The sequence below is a fragment of the Colobus angolensis genome, unplaced genomic scaffold (assembly GCF_000951035.1).
Source record: "Colobus angolensis palliatus isolate OR3802 unplaced genomic scaffold, Cang.pa_1.0 Scaffold59, whole genome shotgun sequence".
NCBI lineage: Eukaryota > Metazoa > Chordata > Mammalia > Primates > Cercopithecidae > Colobus > Colobus angolensis.
In genome coordinates this window covers 7260416-7287761 of record NW_012119487.1, presented here as the reverse complement: position 1 = coordinate 7287761, position 27346 = coordinate 7260416, and the positions used below count along the sequence as shown (strand labels likewise).

The window sequence follows — 27346 nt, the reverse complement described above, 5'->3', positions numbered from 1 at the left end:
AAAAAAAAAAAAAAAACAGTTGAAAAGGCTCAAATAGCTCACTGTGCCTCCCAAAGCCGACTTGTCATTCAGCCGGCCATCCATCATCTGCCAGGGGAATCAGAATCCTCTCCAGTGGGTTTTCCTTCTTCCTTCTTATTTTATGGACAAATCATTCTGGGAAGAGGAAGTTGGGCAAGAAAGCAAGGGAGCAATTGAGCAGCTATAATTCTTTCCTTGCTTAAAAGAAACTGTGTAGAAAATAAGAGACTTAATGTTAATTTGTTAAACTGCTTTGAGGAGGCAGATAATCAAATAAGTAGAAAGGCAATACATATTTCATTTCTATAGTGCCTTTCCCAGCAGCAAGAGGGAACATTTCCCATCACTCAGGAACATTAAAAGGAAACCCTATGATAAAAATAAAAGATGAGGAGTCAAAAAATAAATGCTTTAAAATGCAGTTCCTAAGCCAAAAAAAAAAAAAAAAAAAAAAAAAAAAAGGAGGAGCCTTCACATCTTGAGGCTATCAAAAGGGGTTCTACATAGGACTGAGCAGAGGAAGAAGAAGGCTGGAAAGGTTTGGAACCCAATCCAGGTGGAAGAGGAGGGAAAAGAGTTGGCATTTCAAATCTGAGCTCCAAATAATTGAAGCACAATGGGAATCTGTAAAGCAGCAGCTGAGGGTTCCAGGGAAAAATAAAGCATGAAGCAGAATGACAGATAATAGAGATGAAATAATGCTATTCCCAAGACCAGACTCAGAGACTGATCACAGCAGGGATGGAATGGCCAAGTACTGAGCTGTGCCCTGGCTTCCTCTCCCTGGGCTGGGGCTCAGACGTCCTATAAGCTAGCTCCAGCTCAATTTGTAACCTATAGTATAACCAAGAAGAAACATTTTCACACCTGAGTCTCTACATCTCCTAAATGAGATAGCCACTTCCTCCCAGAAATGCTCTGGGGACTATTAAAGACATAGAAGTGAAGTCCTACAGAAAAGTTTCGATTCTTTCTACCACATCCCTCCACTTCCTAACTATAATTCCACGTCTACAGTGAATTCTTCATGAACAATAGAGGTTAACACATAAATCACCTGCATTGGACTTAATGAATAACTCTATGTCTTCTCTGCCAGCAGATTCACCTTCTCAAGAATAGCTTTCTAAGGCTAGAGACATCTTTTGTGTCACTAGCACATAGTGCCATTGGCGGGGATCTGAGGAGTCCAGGCAGCTGGAGTAAGTCAACCTGAAGATAGGATTAACATGGCATGTTACCCAAATTCATAAGCTGCAAAGGCAAAATTTGGGTCATTTGGATGACTAATTGTTCATTTTTCTACCAGGATTATTTATTTTCGCAGGCCCTGCTTCAGGGAACAGTAACCTGAAGAACAGAGGCTAACAGAGACAATGAAGGTGACTAAATTAGTATTCATGTCACGAATTTGTAGGTCTCTATCTGTGAGTCTGGGGCATTGCAAGCCAAACCAAATACACATTATTCACTGATTACTCATTTTTGAAAATTACTTGATACTCTTCTTTACATAAGCATGGTTAGCAAAGTAAGGCAGGCATGTTAATTATATGTATATGTTCAGGTTTATGATAAATATACAAGAGCTAGAGGCTGGACTCCAAATGATGTCCATAATAACAGCCTATTGATAAATGTTTTTAATGCAAAAGGTAAATTTCAGTTTAAGGATTTTTGCTTTGCATATAGGACCATATAATAACACAATGCATGAATTCATTATTTGTCCTTGACTCAGATTTTATGTTTTATAATAATCCACTTCCACTCAATAAATTGTAAATATATTTTCTCTTCCTCAATTTTCTCAATAAGATTTTCCTTTCTCTAGCTTACTATTTTTTGTAAGAATGTAGTATATAATGCATTTAGTATATCAAATATGTACTAATTTTTTGTTGTTATTGTTGTCATTTTGTTTTGTTTTGATTTTTGAGACGGAGTCCTGTTCTGTCACCCAGGCTGGAGTGCAGTGGTGCAATCTCAGCTCATTGCAACCTCCGTGTCCTGGGTTCAAGCAATTCTCCTGCCTCAGTCTCCCAAGTAGCTGGGATTACCAGTGACCACCACCACGCCAGGCTAATTTAGTATTTTTAGTAGAGATAGGGTTTCACCATGTTGGCCAGACTGGTCTCAAACTCCTGATCTCAGGTGATCTGCTCACCTTGGCTTCCCAAGTACTGGGATTACAGGTGTGAACCACCACGCCTGGCCAATTATTTATGTTATCAGTAAGACTTCTAGGCAACAGTAGACTGTTAATAGTTAGGTTTTTGGGAGGTCAAAAATTATATGCATTTTTTTTTACTGTACAGGGTTGGTACTCTTAATTTACATGTTGTTCAAGAGTACAGGCTTACTTTTATGTAAGTAAATAAATAAAGATTTATGATGAAAAGAAAAAAGAAAAGAAGGAGAAGAGGAAAAAGATCTGAGGATGCCATTGCTCTTTACAACAATATTTATGTTTTTCTTAAAAAACAATATATCTTCATATAAAACTAAACACCCTCTTAACCATATGATCCAACAATCACATTCCTTGGTATTTATTCAAAGACATTTTAAAATTTATGTCTATACAAAAGCCAGCACATGGATATTTATAGCAGCTTTACTCATAAGTGCCAAAACCTGGAAGAAACCAAGATGTCCTTCAATAGGTATATGGATAAATAAACTGTTGTACATTCACACAATGGAATGTTATTCAATGATAAAAATAAATGAGCTATAAAGCTATGAGAAGACATGAAGGAAACTTAAATGCATGTAACAATGTGAAAGAAGCTAATCTGAAAACTGTGTAATTCCATGCACTGTGTAATTCCAACTATATGACATTCTGGAAAAGGCAAAATGATGGAGATGGTAAAAATATTAATGGTTGTGAGAAGTTTGGGACAGCAGGGATGTAGGGTATGTTGGTGAATAGGCAGAACACAGGATTTTTAGGGCAGTGACAATGCTGTGCGTGATACTATAATGATGGATACTTATCATTACACATTTGCCCAAATACATAGAATGCACAACAAACACTAAGAGCGAATTCTAATGCAAACTATAGATTTGGTGTGATTATGACATGTCAATGTAGGTTCATCAGTTTTAACAAATGTCTCACTCTGGTAGGGGATGTTGATAGCAGGAGGGGCTAGGCATGGGTGAGGTCATTGCGTGTATGGGAAATCTCTGTACCTTCCTTTCAATTTTTCTGTGAACCTATAACTGCTCTAAAAGAATAAAGACCTTAAAAATAAAACAACAATGCTCTTTTGAATGGCACAACCACTTAAAAATGTAAATCATTTTAAAAATTAGTTTTATAGTTCAATGCATATCGCATTAACCTTTTTCAAGACTGTCTTGCATAAAGCGAAACATATTCACAAACACACACACACACACACACATATTCATACAGATATATGACCACATTGGTGTACGTCTATGACCACCAATGTGGTCAAATATGCAAATATGCGTATGATCCAGACTGGATCAAAATTGCTAACTCTCAGTTATCCATCATTATAAAAATAATCAGAATAAAGGTAATCGAAACAGTAACCATAACTTTTTAATTTTTGTATTTTTATATACAGTCGTGTGTCACTTAACATTGGGATATGTTCTGAGAAATGTGTCGTTAGGTGATTTGATTATGCAAATATCAGAGAGTGTACTTACACAAACCTATATGATATAGCCTAGTACACACATAGGCTACATGGCGTAGCCTATTGCTCCTAGGCTACAAACCTGTACACATGTTACTGTACCAAATACTGTAGGCAATTGTAACACAATGATAAGTGTTTGTGTATTTAAACAAATCTAAACATAGAAAAGGTACAGCAAAAATACTGTATTATAATCTTATGAAATCATCATTATATATACAGTCTTTCACTGAGAAAAATGTTGTAATGTGGTACATGACTATAATCTTATTTTCTAGGAAACACATTAACATTACTGATTAAATTTCATTTTGATGATACTATAAAAATACCAGGTGAGCCATGAACAAGATGGCTCTGAAGCAGACTAAAGAATAAGGGGAAAAAATCTGGACAGGTATCATTCATAAAACAGATGTGTTTTTTCCTGGATGAAAGAGAGTTGCGAGGACATTCTCTGGTAAAGAACTGCTTGGATAATCCACCTATCAAGGGCTGGGGAATTTCTATAAAAGACCTTACTCTTGGAATCACTACTTTTCCTCTTTTCCTTCATGCTTTTTTCCTACAAGCAAGTTATTTGTGTATCCCTTGTGTCCTAAGCTGTCTAGTAAGTTGAAACTACATGACTATAGCATGTGGCTCTGTCAGGATATGAGATACATGTAATCAGATAACTCCAAGGGTACTGCATACATTTGCCTATCTCAGGCTAAACTATTGTGATGGAAATAATCCCTGCCTTCTGAAATCTCTACCCTTGCATAATCTCCTCAGCTAGAGTGTGGGTGGGACCAGTGACATGATGCTAATCAATTGAATACAAAGTTGATAAGCTGTAACACTTGTGATTATGTTACAAAAGATTGTAGTTTACTTGCTGAGAGACTCTTTGTCTTGTTGGCTTTGAAGAAACAAGCTACCATAGGTGAGCTTCCCAATGGAGCAGACTATGTGGCAGGGAAGTAACGGTGGCTTCTGTGCGACATTCAGCAAAAAAAACTGAAGCCCTCAGTGTGACAGTCTTTTGGAACCAAATACCAACAGCCACGTGAACTTGGAAGTGGACTTACCCCAGTCAAGTCTTCAAATGAGAACACATTCCTGACACCTCATTATAGCCTTACAGATGACCTAGCTAAGCCTTGCCTAGAATCCTGATCCTCAGAAACTGTAAGATTGTAAATAAACATTGTTATAAGCTGCTATATTTATAGTAATATTATTACACAACATTAGAAAACTAATACACACATAAGCCAGGCTTTCAAAATTATGTTTCTTTTCCTGGATTAGATGTACTTTAATCTCAGAGAGAGTAGAATATGTTTCTTCAGATTTTTTTTTTCTTTTCTAAGAAACAAGATTTTTATTTTTTAATTTTTTTTGGTCTGGGCTAGGACCCCATAGGATCTGGGTCAAAACTTCTCTTTTTCTATTGACCTCAAATCCTCTGGGTTGTGTCCATAAAATTGCCCTAATCTGAATTAAATATTTCCTACACTTCCCCAAAAGTCCAAAGTATCTTTACAATTTTCCCCTTGGTATCCTACTCCATCAGGTACCTCCAGCTCTCCAGTATTACTTGGAGCCTGAATTTACAAGTCATCATTTCCTCTAAACAAATATGCCCGTTTACATAAGTAGATGTAAAATACAGCTGTTATTTGATTATTCTAGGGCTAGTTAAACTTTTGTTACCTGAATGAAAATATAGTTTGAGAGAGGGTGGGAGGATTTCTTGAAGAGTAGTAGACATGAGAGTAGATTTCTGAAATAGTTTGCCATTTATATAATAGCTTTCCTTCCTAGAAACAAGTTACTTGGATTCTAGTCTTACTTTTGCTAATCCCAAATAAAGTAAATTTGTGCACTTGAGTCTCAGTTTCCTAAATTGAAAAATTATTCCTGTTCAATTGAGTCACTTAAATGGTTTCTGAACAACAAATAGTTTATCTCTTTTTATACACAAACACACATGAATACACACATGCAAACACACACACATATACACATATAATGAGAGTGAGAACAAGAGAGAGAAGAAAGAACCCTAGTTTCTACATGGATATTTATTTTAAAAGATTAATATCCTATTCAATTTTATACTGGAACACTTGGCTTTGATAAGTTATAGTTTAAGGCAAACCTTAGAACCCACTAGGATTTTATATTTATGAGTATCTGTTACTTGTTTTCCATCTCAATCAGAATGTGTATTTATGCTGAATAAACTAATAAGGTATTTGTACCTTATGTTGGTCTAGGACTTAAGTTCAAAACATTAAAAAAAGAATTTCTAATTAGCTCAAATCTGTTCAGAAATTATATTGAAACATAGTATTCACTTGTAGTCCCAGCTACTTGGGAGGCTGAGGCAGGAGAATGGTGTGAACCTGGGAGGTGGAGCTTGCAGTGAACTGAGATCGCGCCATTGCACTCTAGCCTGGGTGACAGAGTGATGCTCTGTCTCTAAAAAAGAAAAAAAAAGAAAAAGAAAAATAGTACTGAAGCCAGGAAAGAACTCCTGTGTGGAACACAAAAGACACAGAGAAAAGGGGTTTCTTCTTGGTTATTTGACAAGACTACTTTCTCTGCTGGTTTTCAACTTATTGCCTCTCAGTTCCAAATCCACCCTCCATTGTTCTGCTTTATGATACTAGAGCTAGACCATGAAAACATTTCTCTGTACCAGCTAGCATGTCACTTTTTTCTTCAGCAGATGGCACTGGAGAGACATTGCAGGATGAAGAGGCTTGCCTCCATTCCTATGTGCTTTCCTCTCCTTGCTTCTCCAGCCATGTGTGGGACAACCAGTGGTGCTCACCACCTAGTGAGTTTCAGGGATACTCCACATGTCCCAGCAAGTCTTACCAGCATCTTAGCTGGCTTCTCAACAAGTCTCAGTGGCACCCCGTGGATGTCTCCCATCAAGTTTCATTAGTGCCCAGTGGGGAGACTCCCCGAAAGTTCCAGCAGCACCACAGTGACAGCTTTCCAGCAAGTCCCAATTGTGTTCCAGAGCCAGCATCTTCATGAGCTTTTACCTGCACCCCAGTGAGCATTTACTGACTACCAGCCCCATTCCATTCTGTAGAACCTCCACAACTTCTCTGCCACACAATGTGCCACAGCCCCACCTCTTCCAATGAGATCTGAACCTCAGCTTTGGGTTGGTGGCCTCTTCCATATTTGTTCCTTTCTTAGATACTCTTCTATCACTCATAAAAGTAATGGTTGATACTTTTATCAATCATTCTTTTATTTGTTAGAGTTCTCCCTACCCTTTAGTAGTTAATTCCATTACTGGTTAATAATTACTTTTATGAAACTTCTCTATTTTAATTACTGTGTCCTGATTGGATCCCAACTGAGATGGAATGGTACTGGGGTTAATACTAGAAGATAGATTCGCAAGGATGGGATTTGGGGACAAGTTTGATTGTGCGTTTGGTCTTGAGTACAATGCTGAGTCCCTTGCCATTGGAATATGGGATGCTAGTAATCCACGGCATTCAGCAGCATCACAATTTCTCAAGCTGCCACATTTGGTTGACTGTGATGAAGAGCCAACTGAAAAAATGTCTGCTGTATTTGACTGTAGGTGTGCTGCACACCACTGGCCAAGCATGTCACAGCAACAAAAGAGAAGAAATCACTCCAGAAACAGCAGAGAAAACCCGTCCTAGGACCGGCATTGTCTCTCTAGCACCCTCTACTGATGATGCGTAACATGATGCCAGTTGGCAAAGGATAAATAGTGATAAAAATCCAGCTCTAATATTACGGTATAGGAGATAAGGCTGGATTTGGAACCAAGAGGAAACAAACAAATTTATTGATAACTAGCACACCTGATTGGCAAAAAATAAAGATGGGGAATACTGTGAAAATTGCCCCAAGTGGTACTCCAACCTGGTGTTAGAAGGTGCTACAAATCTCACATGTGTTATTTTCAGTTAATCTCACAATAATACTATAAGGTAATTTCTCTTTGCTTCCCATTTAAATACCAACAATATAGAAAAATATGAAAATTATTTTCAATACCAAAAACTAAGATTGGCAACCAAAATCTGTAAGGATTTTCTCTTGATTGAAAAATATATTGGAGTTAAATTGAGAAACAGCATTGGAAACCAAACCATGTACTTTTTGTTTCCTGAAAAGGAGAGAATAAGTAATGAAGCCATACTAAAAGAAAAAAAAACACGTTATTCTTTCTTCATTTTCTGGCCCCTGTAAAGACCAGAAAACTGGGCCCTGTTTTGCATGGGTCAGAGATCTGTTCTCCAGCCATTGTTCCTATCAGTACTGCCTTTTCTTTACTCATTTCAAGACTTTAGGTTAGGAAGTAAAAAAGTCTTAGTGAGCTGGGGTGGGGTGTGGAACCAGTGGCAAAAGCTGTTATATATTGAGAGATAAACGTCCTAAAGGTAAAATGCTACTGAGTCCTAAAGAATCCTAGAAGCTTGAGGATCATGGGATACACTTTTGGAATAAAATCTTGGAGTAGTTGGACATGGTAAAATCTGCATGTCTTTGTGAAAAGTGCAGTGAAGCTATGTGCCTGGGGCTCACTGGCAGCAAAGACAGAGAAAGGTTAAAAATAAAAGAAAGGCAAATATTTATCAAACAAATACAAACAAAAGGAAGGCAAGGATAGAAATTTTAATTCCAGAAAGAGTAGAATACAAAGACACAAGCATTTAAAGGGGTAAAAGGATTGGCAAGATGTATGATCCTAATAAAGATAAAAGGCTCACAAAAAATTATATATTTAACTATCTAACAACAAATTATATAAATCAAAAACTGTTTGGAATACAAGGGAAAAATGAAAGAAGCACAATTGCATAAAAGGTTGACACCACATTCTCAACCAGGTAAACAGGGAAATCTATGCAGATTGAAGAAAAAGTGTAAATGCTGTAAAGAGATGAGTAGAGTAGTCAAAAGTTTCAATTATTGCCATCAATCCATGTCCTGGAAATGGTTCTATATCTTTTGAAGATTCAGCACTCAGAGATCTTATGGATATATTATTAGGTTAGTCGCAGAAACTACAATCATTTTTTTTCATTGTATCCATTGGATTGGAAGAACAAAATTCGATAGGAGAAACCACATGCCCATCAGCAATTCTTGCCTACTGGTAAACTCTTCTATCTTGACCTTGTAAATTTCCAAAGTAGAAAGAGTCCTGTTTGTCTGTAAAGCAATTCACTCACTTAGGTATGTTAACATATTGGTGTCTGGATTATATTTTAGATACACTGCAAATCCCATTACATTAATAAAATAGATGGTTTCCACTTCCCAAAGCCATTAACACAATCCTGGGATGGTTGGAGGTTTGCCTGCTCCTGATATTGTGGCAAGTTGTGCAGAACCTATCCCTAAAGTGGCTAGAGCTGGAAACAATTGGAGGGTAAGAATGAATTGAGCTCTTCTTGAGCACTGGTGGCCAAAATCAGGAAAACTAAACTTGGTTTTCAAGACTAAGGGGTTCATGATCAGTAGAATAAGCCCAAAGGGTCATAAACTGGGTAGTCATCATAACAGAATGGGAAACAAGACTGAGACAGAACAAAGTTAAGGGAGCCAGGGAATGAAGAAAGAATAACCTGTTTCCCTCTCCTCTTTTAGTATGGCTCTATTCTTTAAATGGTTTTTTCTTTCCAGAAAATAAAAAGTGCGTGCTTTGATTTCCAATTATGTTTCTCAATTTAACCCCAATACATTTGCAATCAGGAGGAAATCCTCACAGATTCTGGCTGCCAGCCTTGCTTTTTCATATTGATAAGAGTTTTCATATTCTTCTGTGTTGTTAGTAGTTAAGTGGGAAGCAAGGAGAAATTACTTTGTCCAAGACAAAGATCATGATGAACATCACTGGAGAGGCAGACTTAGGTTTCCTGGCTTTCATCTGAGATTCTGTGGGCCAATCAGGTTGATTTTAAAGTGTAGTGTTGCAGGAGGGATGGGCCACTGGTCAGTAATGTTTAAATACAAAATGGAAAACACATCTTCTACTGGCAGGCATCTGTCAGCTCTCCCCTGCCCATGTAAGTATCAGTGGAATTCAGGTCATAAGGGGTAAGAAGGAGGTAGCCAGGAATCCCTCTCACTGCCCAGAATTTGAGGGTTTTATATTGTGGTACATCTACATATACAACCGTGATTGATACAGGCTGCAAAAACACTTGGACTCTTTGAGAATACATAGGGATTTAGGTTTCAGATATCTTCACGATTAAAGTATATGAGATTTACTAGGCTCCCTGTATATCAAAATTTACTACATTGCACTGATTTGCTGGCTGACAAGGAAAAGTCAATTTGCATGGCTCCTGTCAGTCACATGTGGTTTGGAAATGCTTATGCATTCCAGATACACAGTGTAAACTGGAGAATCATATCCTATTTCTCCTGGTTTGCATGCATGCATATAAAACTTGTTTTTCCCACAGTGCCACATGAGAAAAAGAACTAGCAGCAGTAATTATAATTAATCAACTTCTTTGTTGAAACTTCACAGCCATGATTGTAAGGGGAATTCTTGTTCCTCATGTCTAGAAAGGCTGTAACTTCTACTTTTTTGTTTTTCTTGTTCAGTTCTGTTCCATGGAGTATTTAGAGATAAAGTTGGTAACTGTCATCCAAAACAGTTTCTCATACCTACTACGTGCTAGGCCCTCTGTAGGTATTCAGATATACTGAGCAGAATTATCCACTACAGGAAGCTCAGAGTTTAATGAGAAAGAACAATAAGTAAATAAACAGTTACCACCCAATGTGACAACTGCTTTTGCAGAGTTTGCATCATGCAGTATGTCCTATGGGAACAGCGAGGAAGTTTGCCAAAACTTCACGGAAGGTGAATCTTGATGGTAGAGTATGAGTTAAGTGAAGAAGGATTAGAAGGCAGTCAAGAAAGTAGGAAAGGAACATTATGTGCAAAGCTCACCAAGAACACATGTTTCGGGGACCTGAAAGAAATGCTGTATGGCTTAAGGCCAGACAGAGAATATAATTTGAAAATATATGAGAGAGAGAGGCCATAATTCTAATAAATGTTATTTTAATAGTCTACATTCTTGTGTTAATATTTGGAGCATTTGTTCACTAAGAAAGAAGACTTTAAAGTTGTAGATGAACTAGTTAACCTTATGATATTCATTACCCCTTACTGTTTATCCCTTTCTAACACTTAGAACAATACCTGGCTTATAGTTAATGCTTAGTTAACATAAACTATTATTACTGGCCCCCAGAGATTCATGCCCCTATGCCAACCCCTCCCCTTGGGTATGGACTGAACTTACTGACTGACTTCTAAGGAATAGAATATGCCAGAAGTAATGGGCTGTCACTTCCAATATTATGTTATGAAAAGACTGTGGCTTCCTTCTTGGGCAGTCTCTCATGTGTTCACCATCTTTGGCTCTCTTTCTGTCTTGGATCACTGGCTGCCATATCACAAGGACACTCAGATAGTTGTGGAGAGGCCTGCTTGGCAAGGAATTGAGCCACTTCTGTGTGAGCATGCTCACTGCCAACACCTATGAGTGAGCTTGGATGCGGATCTTCTGAGGCCTGATAGTAGACACAGGAGTGAGCTTGGAAGTGAATTCTCCAGCTCTGCTTGAGGTCTGAGGTAACTACAGCCTTGGCCAACAGCCTGACTACAACCTCATAAGAGATCTTAAGCCAGACATACCTGGCTGAGCTGCATCCAGATTCCTCAACCACAGAAACTGTGAGATAATGTTTATTGTGTTCAGCCATTGACTTTTGGTATAATTTGCTACACAGCAATAGATAACTAACATGCTATACTAGTACTCTCTACTGCCCATCCCTGTGAGGTCTGAGTATCTGGGATACCTTGAATGAGCTTTGTGGCACCAGAATTTCTTCTTGGTGATGGAGTACTTCTCGGAACCCCAGCTTTTGTCACTAGGATCATAATCACCTAGTAACAAGTAAGTGATCTCACCTCCCTCGCTGAGGAACGAACCCTGTCACCTGTAGTCTCACTCAATTGATTAGACCATGTATAGAATGATTCTAGCCCAAATGCAGAACAGATTGTTGTGTTTGGGAAGCTCCTTCCCCTAACGTTGGGCACACCAACACTGTGAGTACAATCCCTCCAATAGCTGCTGCTGAGATGCCAGTGAACCTCATAGCCACATCTGTCTAGACGATGACAATCACAGACATCCACAGAAAGACATATGTAGCTAATGCATTTCCTATTTCCACATGTAATTCTAAAAGATTATATGACACGCCTTAGCAAGTAATTGTTAAACTTGCTATATACACTGTCCAGGTGGAAATAAGTGGAAAAATATACATTGCTTAGGGAACACTGAGTTTTTGGCAGAGAATTTTTGGCAGTTTATATAACAATGTTGATTTGAAGTTGGTGGTTTTATATGTAAAAAAGATGTTAAGACCTTGTAAAGACATTAAATATTTACATAAAAATTGTGGTCAGCGAAGGAAAGAAGAACAAAATATAAAACCCAAGTGTGCCTTCCACAGATTATTCTTTCCTTGCTTCCTATGTCTTTTGAGTAGTTCCTAAATTCATTTTTCACTTAGTGATTGAGCAAACACTCTATACATAACACTATGTAAATGTGAGCCATTCATTACAGCCACAAGAAAAAGAAACGAAAGAAAGGGAACTTTGTACCTCTGTCCCTGATGATTCTGCCCCTCGTCCTCTGAGATGCAGTTACTGGGAGCCGAAAGACCAATGTGGGAGAATGTCCTTAGAGCCACAGCTGAGATGCCGACCCGTGGGGATGAGAAATTCAGCAGCACTGAGGTGGTATGGTGGAAAAGGATATTCTGGTGATGGGTCACATTGATAATCAGTGGGTTATGCTGGCATGACAGTCCATAGGTTCCTGAAGATAAATGGAGATGAATCATATTTTCAGCCATTGTTAGTACCATGTTTCCATATCTTGTATTCATTTTATCCTCTTAATAGGTGGATGATGCCAAAACCTAGATGTAGGATGTAAGCGAGATCCCAGACAACATAAAAGACAGACATCAAGCTGACTTCTGGGTCTACCGGGTTGTCCTCCAGTGGCCCTAAAGGGATATTTGTCAGACTCACCAAGAGAGTGGTTGCTTCCACGGACATCGGTCAGGTAGAGAGTCACTGTCGGCTGCCGATGCTCTCCAGGAACTAGGCCATCAGTTGTCAAAAAAATAAAAATTGCTCTGGCCACTCCTGGTCTATTGAAACACACCTAAGCATAAGCACATTTACGTGTGAGTCATTATTTTCATTGAGCTATCAAGACATGTGCCATGCCATTTTTATTCTTCTCAGAGAGCTCACCATTTATAAAGCAAGAGCTTCCTTTTTTTTTTTTTCACAAATGGTAAAAATATGGAGTAGACACAGAAAGGTATTCAAGGTTGTATCAAACATCAAGATCAAATGGAAAGATAATTTTCAGATGCTGAACATCCTATCTTTTTCTGAGACTGATACCTCAACTGCTTTTTTTTCACTTGAACCTGTCTTTCTTTAAATTTCTCAAAACAATCATTCAAAGAAACCATTGCCAGAGACAATAAAGTCACTGCATAGCCAGTGCCATAAGTACTTCCTTATTGCCAAAGTGAAAGCAGTAGAGAATCATCAAACTAGCATCTTGCTCTAAACTGTTCCAAGTTCTGAACTGCCATGTCTAGTTATCTTTCCTCATCTTCCAATTTGTATCAGAACCTCTCACATAGCTTGTGAACTCTGACATGGTAGAGATGCTGTTGCAGAGTCTCTTGCTTCTGAAATTAGAATCTGCCCAACCGTTTATCCTCATGAATCTTCTGGGTGTACCAAGCATGTATACCCAGTCCCCGGCCAGGAAAATGAGCCAACAATGGGACACAGGAAAATTCATGTGTTAATCAGGTATATCCCTAGATGGTTAGGGTGATTAACACTAAAACAGGCTTTCAGAGGGAGCTATGGAAGTGTTGTCCTTATAAATCCTTTGATAGAAAAAGAAAAACATCTTAGAGATGTTGGATGATGAAGGGCAGATTCTTGATACTGCTGAGAGCACAGTGTTCATCTTCCACACTGGACTTATTTGATGTGGTAATTCTACTTTCATTTTATTTCCCATAGCTGAATATTTCTCTTAATTTTCATTGAGAATAAATCCCAACTGTCCCTGGTGTTATATGGTTGTTGTATGATTAGAATCTGGAACTGAACCTTACAAAGTTCTATTTGCCTTTCTCTAGCATTTTTTCAGGTTCTGAGAGTGATGAAGCTCCAGGAAAATTGTTCCCAGTGTAAAAGCAGGGTACAACATCTAATGACAGGGCCTTCCTCTAAAAGTGGGGAGCAGGAGAGTAAAACATGTTTTTCATTTTAACAAAAATTCTTTCTTGTCCACAGACTGATTTTTCCTGAGCCTTGGCAGTGTGTTTACAGTGTTCATTTGCACTGCTGGCTTAATTAGGATTATTTTATGACTTTCAGTGGTCAAAGCAGCACAGCTCTCCCTTCTTTCTCTCCTTGAGGGAAAGACCAGCAACACACTCTCTTTCCACAGTGTCTTTTCCCCCCTTTTTATTTTTCCTCTTTGAAGTAACAAATATTTCTTCATAACTTAAGAAATATCCAGATCCAAGGTTATGCTTGCCATATGAAGTCCTTTGTCCCTGTCTGGATGAGGGCTAGACATGAAACACACCCTAAGGTAACTAAGAGCCCAACTCAATGCCCTCAGCTCCAGCAGCAAATGACATCAAAGCTCCCTGGGAATTCCCACAACCTCTTCCTTTTCATACACCACAAAAGAGACCTGAGTACTGGAAGAAAGTTCTGTGTCATTTTCTGAGCCAGGAACAGAATCCAAACAAGTACCTGGTGACTTCACCCCATTAGGTCTCAGGCATGAAGAGTAGGGTGGTTTCAACAAGTAAGAAGCCCAGCCTTCCCACCTTCTGTTGGATCCCAAAATAGGTCTCACCTACCTGAAACTAGTTAATTAAGGGAGGTCCTATGGTGTGAGTTTCTACGTTTTGAAGGTTCTGCCTAAATCTCCAACCTATTTTTCATCTCCTAGCAATATGCCTCCTTGCTCCACGGGTCTTTGAATATAAAATCACTTTGCCTGTTCCTGGTGGCAGTGTCTCTGTGCCATGATTTGTGGGAAGAAGCTATGCCAGGAGTTCCAGGCCATGGCTTAAGTAGGAAAACCCCAGGTGAGGCTTACAAAGAAGACACAGGCAGAGAGGAGTCTCAGGCTACTCAAAGCAAACAGAGACAAGTGTTTGATCAAGTTATGGAATGCTGAGTCTTGGGCATTTCCTTTCACAGGGACACAGAAAGGTAGCCAAGTTTCATTCACTCGGACCCCACGTATGTTCACAACAGCAACTAGCACAAGAAAGTGTGAACTCTCATACAGCTACTGGATCTTCAAAAATAGAAACCAGCATGAATCTGCATATACATGTATAATAAATTCAAGCAGAGGCAAAGGGAACCAAGTAAATTCACAGTTCTAGAGAGAGAGTAAGCCAGGCAGAAACTCTGGGTTCAATTCTTGGATTGATCTTTATTTGCTGGTAAATCTGAGCAATATATCTCTCTTCTCTGAGTCTAGGGTTTCTCTTTTCTGCAACTAAGAAATAGTGATGTTACTGATAGCTTGACTATGAATATTAAATGAAATCAGGTAAACATACATAGAATTGTGACTATTATTTAGTAAGAATTCAATGTTCAATAACTTGTATTTCAAAAAAGTTTTTTAGCCTATTTACAATGTAGGAAAAAGGTGAAAAAAAGTTTTTTAATTAAACATACATTTGTATGTTTAATATATAGGGAATTGTGATTTTCTGAAATGTATAGCCTACAAAATTTCATATATGCTATTTTCTTTGTTTTTTTTGAGACAGAGTCTCGCTCTGTCGCCCAGGCTGGAGTGCAGTGGCCGGATCTCAGCTCACTGCAAGCTCCGCCTCCCGGGTCTACGCCATTCTCCTGCCTCAGCCTCCCAAGTAGCTGGGACTACAGGCGCCCGCCACCTCGCCCAGCTAGTTTTTATATTTTTTTTTTTTAGTAGAGACGGGGTTTCACCGTGTTAGCCAGGATGGTCTCGATCTGCTGACCTCGTGATCCGCCCGTCTCGGCCTCCCAAAGTGCTGGGATTACAGGCTTGAGCCACCGCGCCCGGCCTACATATATGCTATTTTCAATTGACACTTGTAGAAATGTGAACTGGTATTCCAAGATCTAATTCCATGGAAATAATCAATATTGTAGGCCCTTGGTATAGAATATATCTCTACTTTATAAATTGAGTCTATGAAAAATAAATTATACTTTAAAAATACATATATAACTTTTCTTACAGGCTTTTCAGAAATTTATTTTAAAATGTATTTGTTAAAAATCTACTTTTACTGTACATAGAGACACAGAAACTTCTAGAATTGGCACTGTAAATAGAAATCTAAAAGTGTATTCATTATTTAAATATATTTTTTAAGTTGCTCTTTCCACAACCAACAAATAAGTATATGTGACTTTAATTTAAATATAAATATATTTATATATATTTATTTAGAAATATATAAATATATATTTTAACATATATTAAAAAATATAAATACATATATATATTTACATATACATTTGTGACTTGGCTGTGGAAAGAGCAACCTTAAAGATATATTTAAATGAGTAATACATACATATATATAGAATACATTTTATATGGAAATATAAGGAATTGTACAAAAGAAATATATATATATAGAGAGAGAGAGTCCAGACTATTTTTACTTTATTAGAGACAAATAATGAATTTTATGCTCCTAGACATCAAAGACAAGGAGAAACATCAGGAAGACACTTTGACAGTAGGAAGCTCTGCTGTACGCCTGTGTCACCTTTGCCACTGCAAGTATGACACTCCTCTGATCACTCCAAATGCATGCTTGTGAACAGCTGTCCTCTTCACGACAAAGCTCTCCTGAAAGACCTCTCAGGGGCTACTCAGATCTGAGATGTGCATCACTGCTGCCCCATAAGAAAAAAATCAAAGTGCTAGAAAGTCAAAAGAATTATTAGCTATATCTAACATTTTATTATTTGTTTTAACAAAGAGATTAAATTCATAGATTACATGTACAATGTAAAATTAATTTAAGCATGTCTCTTACAAGGAAGAAACACTTTAGCTAGGTATCAGGTAGGAGACAAGTCCTGTTAGAAAAGCAAGTGATTCTCAGGTCTGAGAACTGGTATCATGATAGAGGGACTGCTAGTGAAATTAGCTCAGTAAATTCATTACAAAATATTTTGAAACAAAGAGAAAATTTACAAAGGGTAGATTAGATGATAGATAGATGATAGATAGATGATAGATAGATAGATAGATAGATAGATAGATAGATAGATAGATAGACAGACAGATAGATAGATTCTGAGAGATGGGGAAAGCCAGTCTCACACACTCAGTTGATTTTTCATCCAAAAGCTGCACGTTAACTACACAACCTAACCATTGGTCACTGGTGAGGGGTAAGATCGAAAGAAAGTGTCTCTGATGCAGAACTGCTTGAGCTTAAGAAATCCACCTTCAATCTGCCTGCTGGGCGCAGACACACTCAATATGCTCCCAAGCCAAGCATTTCAACTTCCAGGTTATCCTTTGTGGTGCTCACTGAATAGCAGATCCTGAAACTACACCACAAACTTGAAAAGAATCTTCTCTGAGGTTTTAAAATGCTTTTGGTTACTGGGTTGTTGTTTCTTTTCTGTGCCTTTTCATTTTCACTCATCTATGGCACTTCCTGATTCCACAGGGAAACGGAAGACATTAGACCAGGAGAAAGTAGGCAGGCATCACCTTCTGTTTGTATAGCACTTCACAATTTGTCAAGCCTGATTACAGGCTTTGCTATTGGGTCCACTGCACTCATTGTGATTTTATTCCTCTTTGATATTTTTGAACAACAGTAGCCTCAAGATATAAAGGATATATTATACAAGAGGAAACTAGGATTATGAAAGCTTAAGTGACTTTCCCTAGGTAAATGCTAGAGAGGAAGGAATTTGGTTTTTCCCTAAGCTCTGTATTCTGTTGACTGAACCAATGTTCTTAGTTTGAGGTAAGCAGGAAACCATAGATTAGAAAACTTACTGATGTTTGTGCCTTTACTCCCCCCAGAAATAAAGCCACATAATCTCTTAGTCATAAAAGCTTTACACAATTTTAAGAGTGCTGAGAGATACTTTTAAAAGCCATTCGTGATCCAATTAGAGGTTGAAAGAAATCAGATTAAGAATGTTTGCACTGTTGATTGAACCATAATACTTTTTTTATAGGTGAAGAATTATCAAATATTGGCAATTTCTTCCGGTTCAACCTAATACTATTGCTATCTGTGTGGACTTCTGAAATTTTGTTGAGGAAGAGTTTAACAATCAAAGTTTCAAGGGATCGTACCTGAAATCCAAATCTACAAATGTAGATGTAATCTACAAGGGATTGTACCCGAAATCCAAATCTACAAATGTACAATGTAAAATTAATTTAAGCATGTCTCTTACAAGGATGGATGAATGCGGGTATAAGGCAATGAGCTTCCATGGTTATCTACATGATTGGGGATGTGGGTCAAAATGGGTAGGTGTGGTTGGAGCCTGTTTTTACTTTCTTCTGATGTTTCAGCCCCTGCCCACCTTGGTATGGCCAAAATCCAGCTGATTTCCTGTGTTATTCTTTCATAGTATAAGAGAGGCTACAAACACATCATGAATTTGTGTGTGTGGTGTGTGTTTACAGAAGGGTGAGATCAACCCATAATATTTTGAAATGAAGGAGGAACCACTATAATCCCACCCCAACTAGGGGTAGACATTCAACAATGTATGATTTGTCAAGTCCATGGAACGGGCTTAGATCAGAATCAGATGGCTGGCTCAATTCTTTCTGAGAGCATGTCCTCAAACTGTGATTTTAGACATCAAGTCTAAGTCTGCAGATATTCTGTGTTAGAAGAGCTTATAGAACTTGGAAGGAGTGTCAGAAAGAGACAAAATCAAATTTGTATTGAGTACTGTGATGTGTCATCTGCATCCCCTTTTTTATGACTCTGGCATTCAGCTCATTGGAAAGAATCTTTCCAGAAACTGCCCTCAGAGGGGGGAAAAAACCTCCCTACACAAGCCCATGCCATTTTCCTGGAGTGGGAGGTGGAGTGGACAGGCAATGTCCAATGACCTTTTGGTTGGGGTGAGTGGTATACAGAGTGGGACAACTCTGAAGGGCCATCCCAGCTCTCTGTGGGATGCTGACACCTGCGGGGGGCTGTTTCAGTTTCCCGCCTTCCTCTGTCTAGTGCTGGTTCTTTCACTTCTTCACAGATGTTGCTCTGAGTCAGATTCTCAATAAACTATCTGCCGGCAAATCCTCCTCTCAGAGTCTGAATCCTGGGGAAACCCCATTTAAGACAAAGCCTGAAATTGAGAAAAGGTGTTATGGAACATAGCTGGAGGGGATTCTTTTGGGAACAAGAATGCATAAACGAAGAAAGGCATGAGAGCGTTCCCCAGCTGGGTAGGATTCTATCCTGGACAAAAAAGCATTGCTATCCCAATTATTCATAAGTCTGTGAAGTTGCCATGTCTGGGACTGGAAAAAGCTTTCATGTAAAAATCAGTAAAAAGATTAGTAACAATGAAACAGGAAGAAAGGAAATGAGTGCTTTACCCTCAGAATAAACTATTCACCCACTGAGAAATGGAGCTTCTCTGTCAGTGCACTCAGTTAGTTTTTGATGGAAATGAAAATCACATACACACAGTCATCTGTGCTTTTGCAGGATTCCCACAAAATGCAGGGATCCACATAGGCTCACTTTCCGAACAACAGAAGATTTTCTTTTGAAGCACAAGACTATTTTAGAAATTTCAGTCATGGATATAGCAATAATTTAAATGCACCTTAGACAATTTTCTGCCTCCTTAAGCAGAGAATCCTGAGATTCAGCAGTCCCTAACCTTTTTAACTCAAGGGACCTGTTTTATGGAAGACAATTATTTCCACAGATGGAGTTGGAGGGAATGGAGGAGGATGGTTTCAGGATGAAACTGTTTCATCTTGGATCATCAGGCATCAGATTCACATAAGGAGACCACAACCCAGATCCCTTGCACGTGCAGTTGACAATAAGGTGTGCTCTCCTAGGAGCATCTAATGCCACTGATCTGACAAGAGGTGGAGCTTGGTGGGGGCAATATTCTTTCACCCAATTCTCACCTCTTTCTGTGTGGCCACGTTCCCAACAGGCCATGGACCAGTACTGCTCCATGGCCTGAGGGTTGGGAATCCCTGCTGTACTTAACTGAATTTTCACTTGATGAATTGGAGACAATTTCAAATCATTTTGAACACCAATTATCTTACTAAATGCTAAGATAACAGTCCTCTGAGGCAGTGTTCCTCAAACTTTAATATGCATACAAATCACCTGAGGATCTTGTGAAAATGCAGATTATGAGTTCCTAGAGCTGAGATCCTGCATTTCTGACTAGTTTTCTGGTGATGCCAATGTTTCTTCATGCCAACCACATCTTGAGTAATAAGGCTTTAAAGTTATTTAATAGATATAATAATCTTTGCCTTTAGCACTTAGTAGTCTAAGATTGTAATGCTTTCATTCATCATATTTGCTTATTATCTTCTTTTATAAACTCACCATCAAGCTTAAACTTAAATGCAGATCCAAAAGAAATCATCTAATCCAGACGCATCATTTGAAACAAATTTGAATAGAAAACTGATGCCCAGAGAGGTAATATGATTTTCATAAAGTCACTTAACTGGTTAATGGTAAAAACAAGGCTTATATTACTGGTCTTCTGAGTGTATCTTTTCTCTCAGTTTCTAAATCCCCTACTAATTTGTTGCTCTTTTTCTAAAACAGACTGAAAATTCAGATAACAAATATTCTTAGAATTCAATGTAAAGTAAACAGCTCTAACAAAGGGTCTTGTCAACTTTCCTATGAGCACAGTCAAATAATCCAAAGTAGTAACTGGACTTGGTGCCATCTGTACATGGGCTTTTTCTTATTTTGCTAAATTATGATATCCGGACAGTTTCCTGGATGGTTGAAGTCATCTAGGAATAACTGATTAGCATCTGACTAATTACATTTTTAAAATTATAAACTATTTTGCCAGATTTAGCCAAAACAAACCAAAACACAGGATGGGCACTTGAATTTGACCATCTGATAAGCAATGAGGTTTAAATATGCCCAAATATTGCATGGAGATAACTATATTAAAAAAAATTCACTGTTTATCTAAAGTTTAAATTTAAATGGTTGCTCTATTTTTCTCTGCAACCCAAAGTTGAAAAGATATAAGAATGTACAATAAACTTGATTGTGGTAATCATTTCACAATGTGTGTGTGTGTGTGTAAAAGTATCACATTGTGCCGGGTATGGTGGCTCACGTCTGTAATCCCAGCACTTTAGGAGGCTGAAGTGGGCAGATCATTTGAGGTCAGAAGTTCAAGACCAGTCTGGCCAACATGGTGAAACCCCGTCTCTACCAAAAATACAAACAAACAAAAAAATTAGCTGGGCATAGTGGTGCACACCTGTAATCCCAGCTACTCGGGAGACTGAGAAAAGAGAATTGCTTTTCTCTTTTTTTGAACCCAGGAGATGGGGGTTGCAGTAAGCCAAGATTACACCACTGCACTCCAACCTGGGCAACAAAGTGAGACTCCGTCTCAAAACTATGTACATTTACAGTGTACAATGTGTGTGGGGGGGGAGGGGTTTTTTTTTGTCAGTTATAAGAAAATAAAAAATGAAACACATCAATTGAAAAAAATCACAATTAGGAAAACAAAAATGAAGACAGAAAAGGAAGAAGTATAAAAAACACAAATTTAAAAAGGAAAAGAGCAATAGAGAAAAGGATCTTGTGGATGTTTATGTATAAAAACAAAAATAGAGATAAAATTGGTAAAAGTGGTAGACACTTTTTGGCCAGTGAATGATACAGAGCACATATTTTTACCTTGGACTGGCCCTTAATTCCTGAATAAATAAAGACTCACTATTTAAGTGCTTCCTAATAAAATGTAGGGCCAAGAGAAGGAGAAAAAAAAATTTCTAATAAAGACACAGCTGGCACAATAAAAAGTTATTATGCCCTGAAAAATAAGTGCTAGAAACAAACAAACAAAATGTTATTAAAAATCTAAGGTTTTAAAAGGAAATTATAAGAGCATTACAAAATACTTAGGACTGAATGACAACAAAAGCTTTATATGTCAAAATTTATGGGGCACAATTAAAGTAATACTTAGAGGGAAAAATTATGGAACACCAAAAACAAATTAGCCAAACATTTCAACACAAAAACCTAGAAAAAGAACATCAGTGTAAATCCAGACAAACAAAAAGCAAGCAAATAATGAAGATAAGAGTAGAAACCAGTGAAATACAAAAAAAAAAGAGAACAAAAAGAGAGGTGAACGAAAGTAAAAGTTGTATTTTGAAGACACTGATAAGCCAGACTAAACCCCATGCATATGTAACCAAGAAAAAGAAAAAGAGAAAAAGAAGGATATAAAAATATACACAAGAATGGATGTAGCGACTACAGCTAAAACAGAGTTGAAATATAATAAAAACACATTGTGAACAAATATCAGCACTAAATTTGCATATATGGAAGAAATTAATAAATTTCTGGAAATAACAAAAAATTCAAAATTGGAAACAAATAGAAAAAACAAGACATTAATAAAAATCAAAGAAATTTAGGTGACAGTCATAAGTATTCTCTCAGGTAAGCCCCACACCAGTTGATTTTACAGGTAGGTGCTGCCAAATTTTGAAGAAACAGATCATCCTTATCTTAAACAAATGGTTCCAGAAAATAAAAAAAGAAAATTGTACAACCAATTTTATGAGGCTTTTATAATTGGAATATTCAAAAAACAAATATATAAAATAATTCTACATGCAAAAGTCAAAAATAAAAGATTACCCAACAAAATCCAACAATATGTTTAACATATACAATAAGCATGTAGTTTTGCTTCACAAAGGCAAAAATGATTTGGCAGCTAAAAAAAAAAATCTACCAAGGCTATTTCACAGAACAATGAATCAAAGGAGAAAAATCACAGGATCATATCAATTAATACAAATCAAGGGGTTGATTAAGTTCAGACCATATGTACAAGTATGTTTTTCAAGAGGCAGAAAAAATGACTTAAGGCTTCTTCTAAAATTTCAAATCTTTTTATTTTTGAAATTGGCTGGTTTCATTATTTTTTCTCAACAAGGAGTATAGGTTGCAAGTCCCTGAATTGTGTGTGTGTATGTGTGTTTAATAATGACTTCTTGGCCAGACACAGTGGCACACAAATAACGAATAAGTGTTCATGAATAACGAATAGCTAATTCAAGTTTGAATTTGTTTGCTTTTGCTTCCCTAGTTCTTTTAATTGTGATGTTAGGGTGTCGATCTTAGATCTTTCCTGCTTTCTCTTGTGGGCATTTAGTGCTATAAATTTCTCTCTACACACGGCTTTAAATGTGTCCCAGAAATTCTGGTACATTGTGTCTTCATTCTCATTGGTTTCAAAGTTAATTCAGTTTTGAAAAAGACGTGTAAGAAAGTGGAAGAGAGAACATGTCCTGCTAGCTATGTTCATATGGTTAAAGCTATAGTAATGAAAACAGTGTATTGCTGGTAAAAGAAACAGGTGAAAAGACCAATGGAATATAAAAGAGAGTTAAAAATTAGAATCACGTAATGTCGAGAACTTGGTGTGTAATCAACACAGGACTCTACAATCACTAGGACAAGGGTGGGTGCTTTAACAGATGATACTAGAAATACTGGATTATACATGTATTTAAAAGTAGATCCCTATCTTATTCTATATACAAAAACAAATGTTGAATATATTAAAGGCTGAAGTTTGACAGGCAAAAGCATAAAACAAATTTAAAAATGAAAAGGCATCTTTGCAATCTTAGCAAAAACTAATAATTAAAGTGACAAAAGAAACCCTAAATGCCTGATAATTACTGTGTAAAAGATGTTATACCCCATCAATAATCAGAAAAATAAAAAATATAACAAAAGTAAGATATCACCTTTTTTCCCATCATCTTAATTAAATTTAGATAACTGGGTAATACTGGGTTTGGGCAAGGATACGTGGAAATGATGTACTAGTCTCATTGTCTTTAAACTACTATGTTTAAGGTTAAGTCTACGTGTTTGGGCATATTTCTGAACTTCCCTGTTCTATTGATCTGTTTATTTATGTTCTAACACCTTGATGTGTTAATGACTATAATTTTAGGATGTATTTTAGTATCTGATAAGGCCAGGTCTCCATTAGTCATCTTTTTCAGAATCTCCACACACACACACACACAAAAATTAAAATCAACTGATTAAAATCAACTGTGTAATTCTTTTAAAAATCTTGTTAGGATTGTATTGGGATTATGGGAAATTTAGGGAGAATCAGCATTCATATGATACTGAGTCTTTCCATACAGGACCAGTTTGTGCCTCTTCGTTTATTCAAGCCCTCATGTTATCTCTCAGTAGCATTTCTTCATATAGATCTTTCAAATTTATTTTTAGTTTTATTTCTAATTATTTTACCATTTTTATTGCTATTGAGATATTTTCATTTTTATTTGTGATTGTTTAAATTAGTCAGCACATTTATTTTCACCTTAATTTTGTATTAAACTGTGATACCAAGTGAAATAATTTTCAGGTTGTTCTCTTTTCAATGCTAACTAAAATTTTAATTCCTTCCTTCATATTTGATGTTTAACTTCCTTTATATCTCATAAAGTATAAAATCAAAAGTCTAACTGCACTGGCTAGATTCTATTTCCAGAGAAAGTAAAATAATAGTAATGATGTTGAAGTTTTTTCTATTTTACTAACTTCTGCTTTTCTCTGTGATTTTCCTTTTTATTTTAATTGATTTTAATTTGATCTTTTTCCCATGTTTAAGGTAGACACTCTGATTGTTTATCTTATTTTGATTCTTTCCTAAATATAGCATTTTAAATGCTATAACTTTCCCTGTAAGTACTGTTTTTAATTGCATCCACAAATTTCAATTTTGTTTCATTATAATTCAGCTCAAAATATATTCTAATTTCCTCCATACAATGTTTTTTAGCCTGTGAATTATTTAGCAATGTATTGCTTAATTTGGGGATGGCCTAGATATCTTGCTATAATTTATCTGTATGCTTCAAACATCACAAATTCATTGAGACTTGTTTTATAGTCTAGTATATGGTCTGTCTTGGTGAACGTTCCGTGAGCATTCTACAGTTGTTTTGAGTGTAGTGTTTCTACAAATGTGAGTTAGGTCATGATATTTGATAATGATCTTCAGATCTTATATATCTGTTCTGATTTTTTGGCCTACTTGTTAAATGAATTATTAACAGATAGGTGAAAAAAATCCCCAACTATGATTATGAATTTGGCTGTTTGCTCATTAGTTCTGTCAATTTATAATTCACTTCTTTCGAGCCTCTGTTCTTAAGTGCTTCAATTTGTAACATGATTACTATGTCTATTTTAGAAATTAACCTATTTATCCTTATGGAATATGCTCCTTTATCTCTGGTAATACACTGTTTTGAAATCTATTTTGACAGATATTAACAAGGCACATCAACTTTCTTATGTTTAGGGTTTACATGGTACATAATTTTCCACTCTTTTATGTTTGATGTACATGTCTTTTTATTTGAAGTGTGTTTTTTATAAACAGTTTTTGTAATTGGTTCTTTTCATATGACAATTTCTGTCTTTTATGTGGAGTTTTTAGATAATTTAAATAATGTAATTAATGATATAGGTGGGTTTAAGTCTACCATATTGGTATTTATTTTCTGTTGTTTCCAATAATTATTCATTTCTTGGTTCCTCTTTTCCTGCCTTCTTTGAATCAATTTATTTTATTATTCCATTAATCTTCTCTTTGACTTTTCCTCTATAGCTATTTGTGCATATGTGTATTTTTATTCTAGAGATTACAATTTGAATCTCTAGCTTATTGCAATCTACTTCCAAAAAATATTACTATCCTATGAATAATGTTAGGACCTTACAGCAGTATTATTCTACTTTGAACTGCCTTGCCCTTTGTGATCATATATATTATTTCCCATAGAAGGATTCAGCTGAGTCTAACATTAAGACTGCTCTACTTTCTTTGTTACCCACTTATGCTTCTTTCCCTTCTTGCTGACAGATGGTGATCCCTAGACCACTCCTTAGTAAATGGCCTGCATACCAAATTCCATCTCAGAATATATTTCTCAGAGAATCCAAATCCAGCCTGCCACAGACAAAGAGAATCACCAATTCTCTTCATTCTTGAAAAATTCCCTTTGATGTGATTTCCACTCAAACTGCAGCCCATCTTTTAAAAGGCTTTGCAAGAAGAGGTGGTTTGCCACTATTTCTGGCCTCAGAAGAAATGGTGGTGGCCATCCTTTTTTCAATCTAGACCAGTGTACAGTCATACTTATTTACCTCTGTTCTGTCATAAATAATATTATCAATATGCTCTCCATTGCCAAGGCTAAGACTTAATATTCCATCATTTATACATGCGTTCACCAGTTTTGAGCACTACAATAAGTAGGTTCTGCACTCAGTGTTGAACATACAATCTTGACCACACATGGCCTCTGCCCTGAGATCCTTATAGTTCACGGGATGAAGAGATAGGTAAACAAGAACAGTGGAGTATACAGGCACTTTGTGAGAAGTGTGTATCGAGGATGATGCGATCAATTATACCACCTGGGACTCAGGAGAAGAGTTTAGAAAGGGTTTGGTTCTATAATGGAAATAATCCTTGAGCTAAATGATAGAAGTAGAAGGTAAGTTTGTATTTCTTGGGGAGACATAATGAGTAAATCATTTACAGAGAAGGAAAAAAATATGAGCTTCCCACCAGGAATGTTATAGAGAAGTGAAAATTCTGACATATTTTAGCACTAAAATAAATCTGTTATGATTAACATGACTAAACCCGTGTGTGTGTGTGTGCACGCGTGTGCGCACGTGCATGTGTGTGTGTGTAAATAGGTGTGGAAGATGTGACAAATGAAAGAATTCAGGCTGAGATGACGCTTATCTCTATCTTCTTATGTCCAATCAGTTACCAGGTTCTTTCAAGTCTGTTTTTCACTTTACTGTATCTGCAGCACATGACTCACAATTTTCTGTCTTCTACCATATTTTTGTAAACATGTCCACTGCTATGTATGTACCTTAAGGGTGAACATGGTAATTCATTCATTCTTTGGATCCCTCCATATCACAACATATTGTTCATATGAGGCAGTGTTTACTAAGTGGAATTAAAAGTGAATGTTGTCATGGTGTGGAAATAAAGCAAACACTCATAAATATCTTTAATACTTACTGGAAACATGATCTAGAATAGGGGTTAGCACACTATTGTCCACAAGCCAAATCTGACCCACTGCCTGTTTTTGTACATCCTGTGAGCTAAG

The 27346-nt window shown here is 36.9% G+C and overlaps 1 protein-coding gene across 3 annotated transcripts in view; it reads right to left on the bottom strand.

Annotated features, from left to right (window-relative positions):
• The window catches only part of PAPPA2 (pappalysin 2), a 417104-nt gene that overhangs the window by 110217 nt on the left and 279541 nt on the right, over window positions 1–27346 (bottom strand). For all 3 annotated transcript variants that reach the window (XR_001004080.1, XM_011962377.1, XM_011962378.1), the window contains 2 exons: window positions 12856–12991; window positions 12421–12637 (listed from right to left, as the gene is read on the bottom strand). Coding sequence is in view for 2 of the 3 variants with exons in the window: in XM_011962377.1 (XP_011817767.1) it covers window positions 12421–12637; window positions 12856–12991 (353 nt within the window). In the remaining variant the exon portion in view is untranslated. The remainder of the gene's footprint in view (window positions 1–12420; window positions 12638–12855; window positions 12992–27346) is intronic.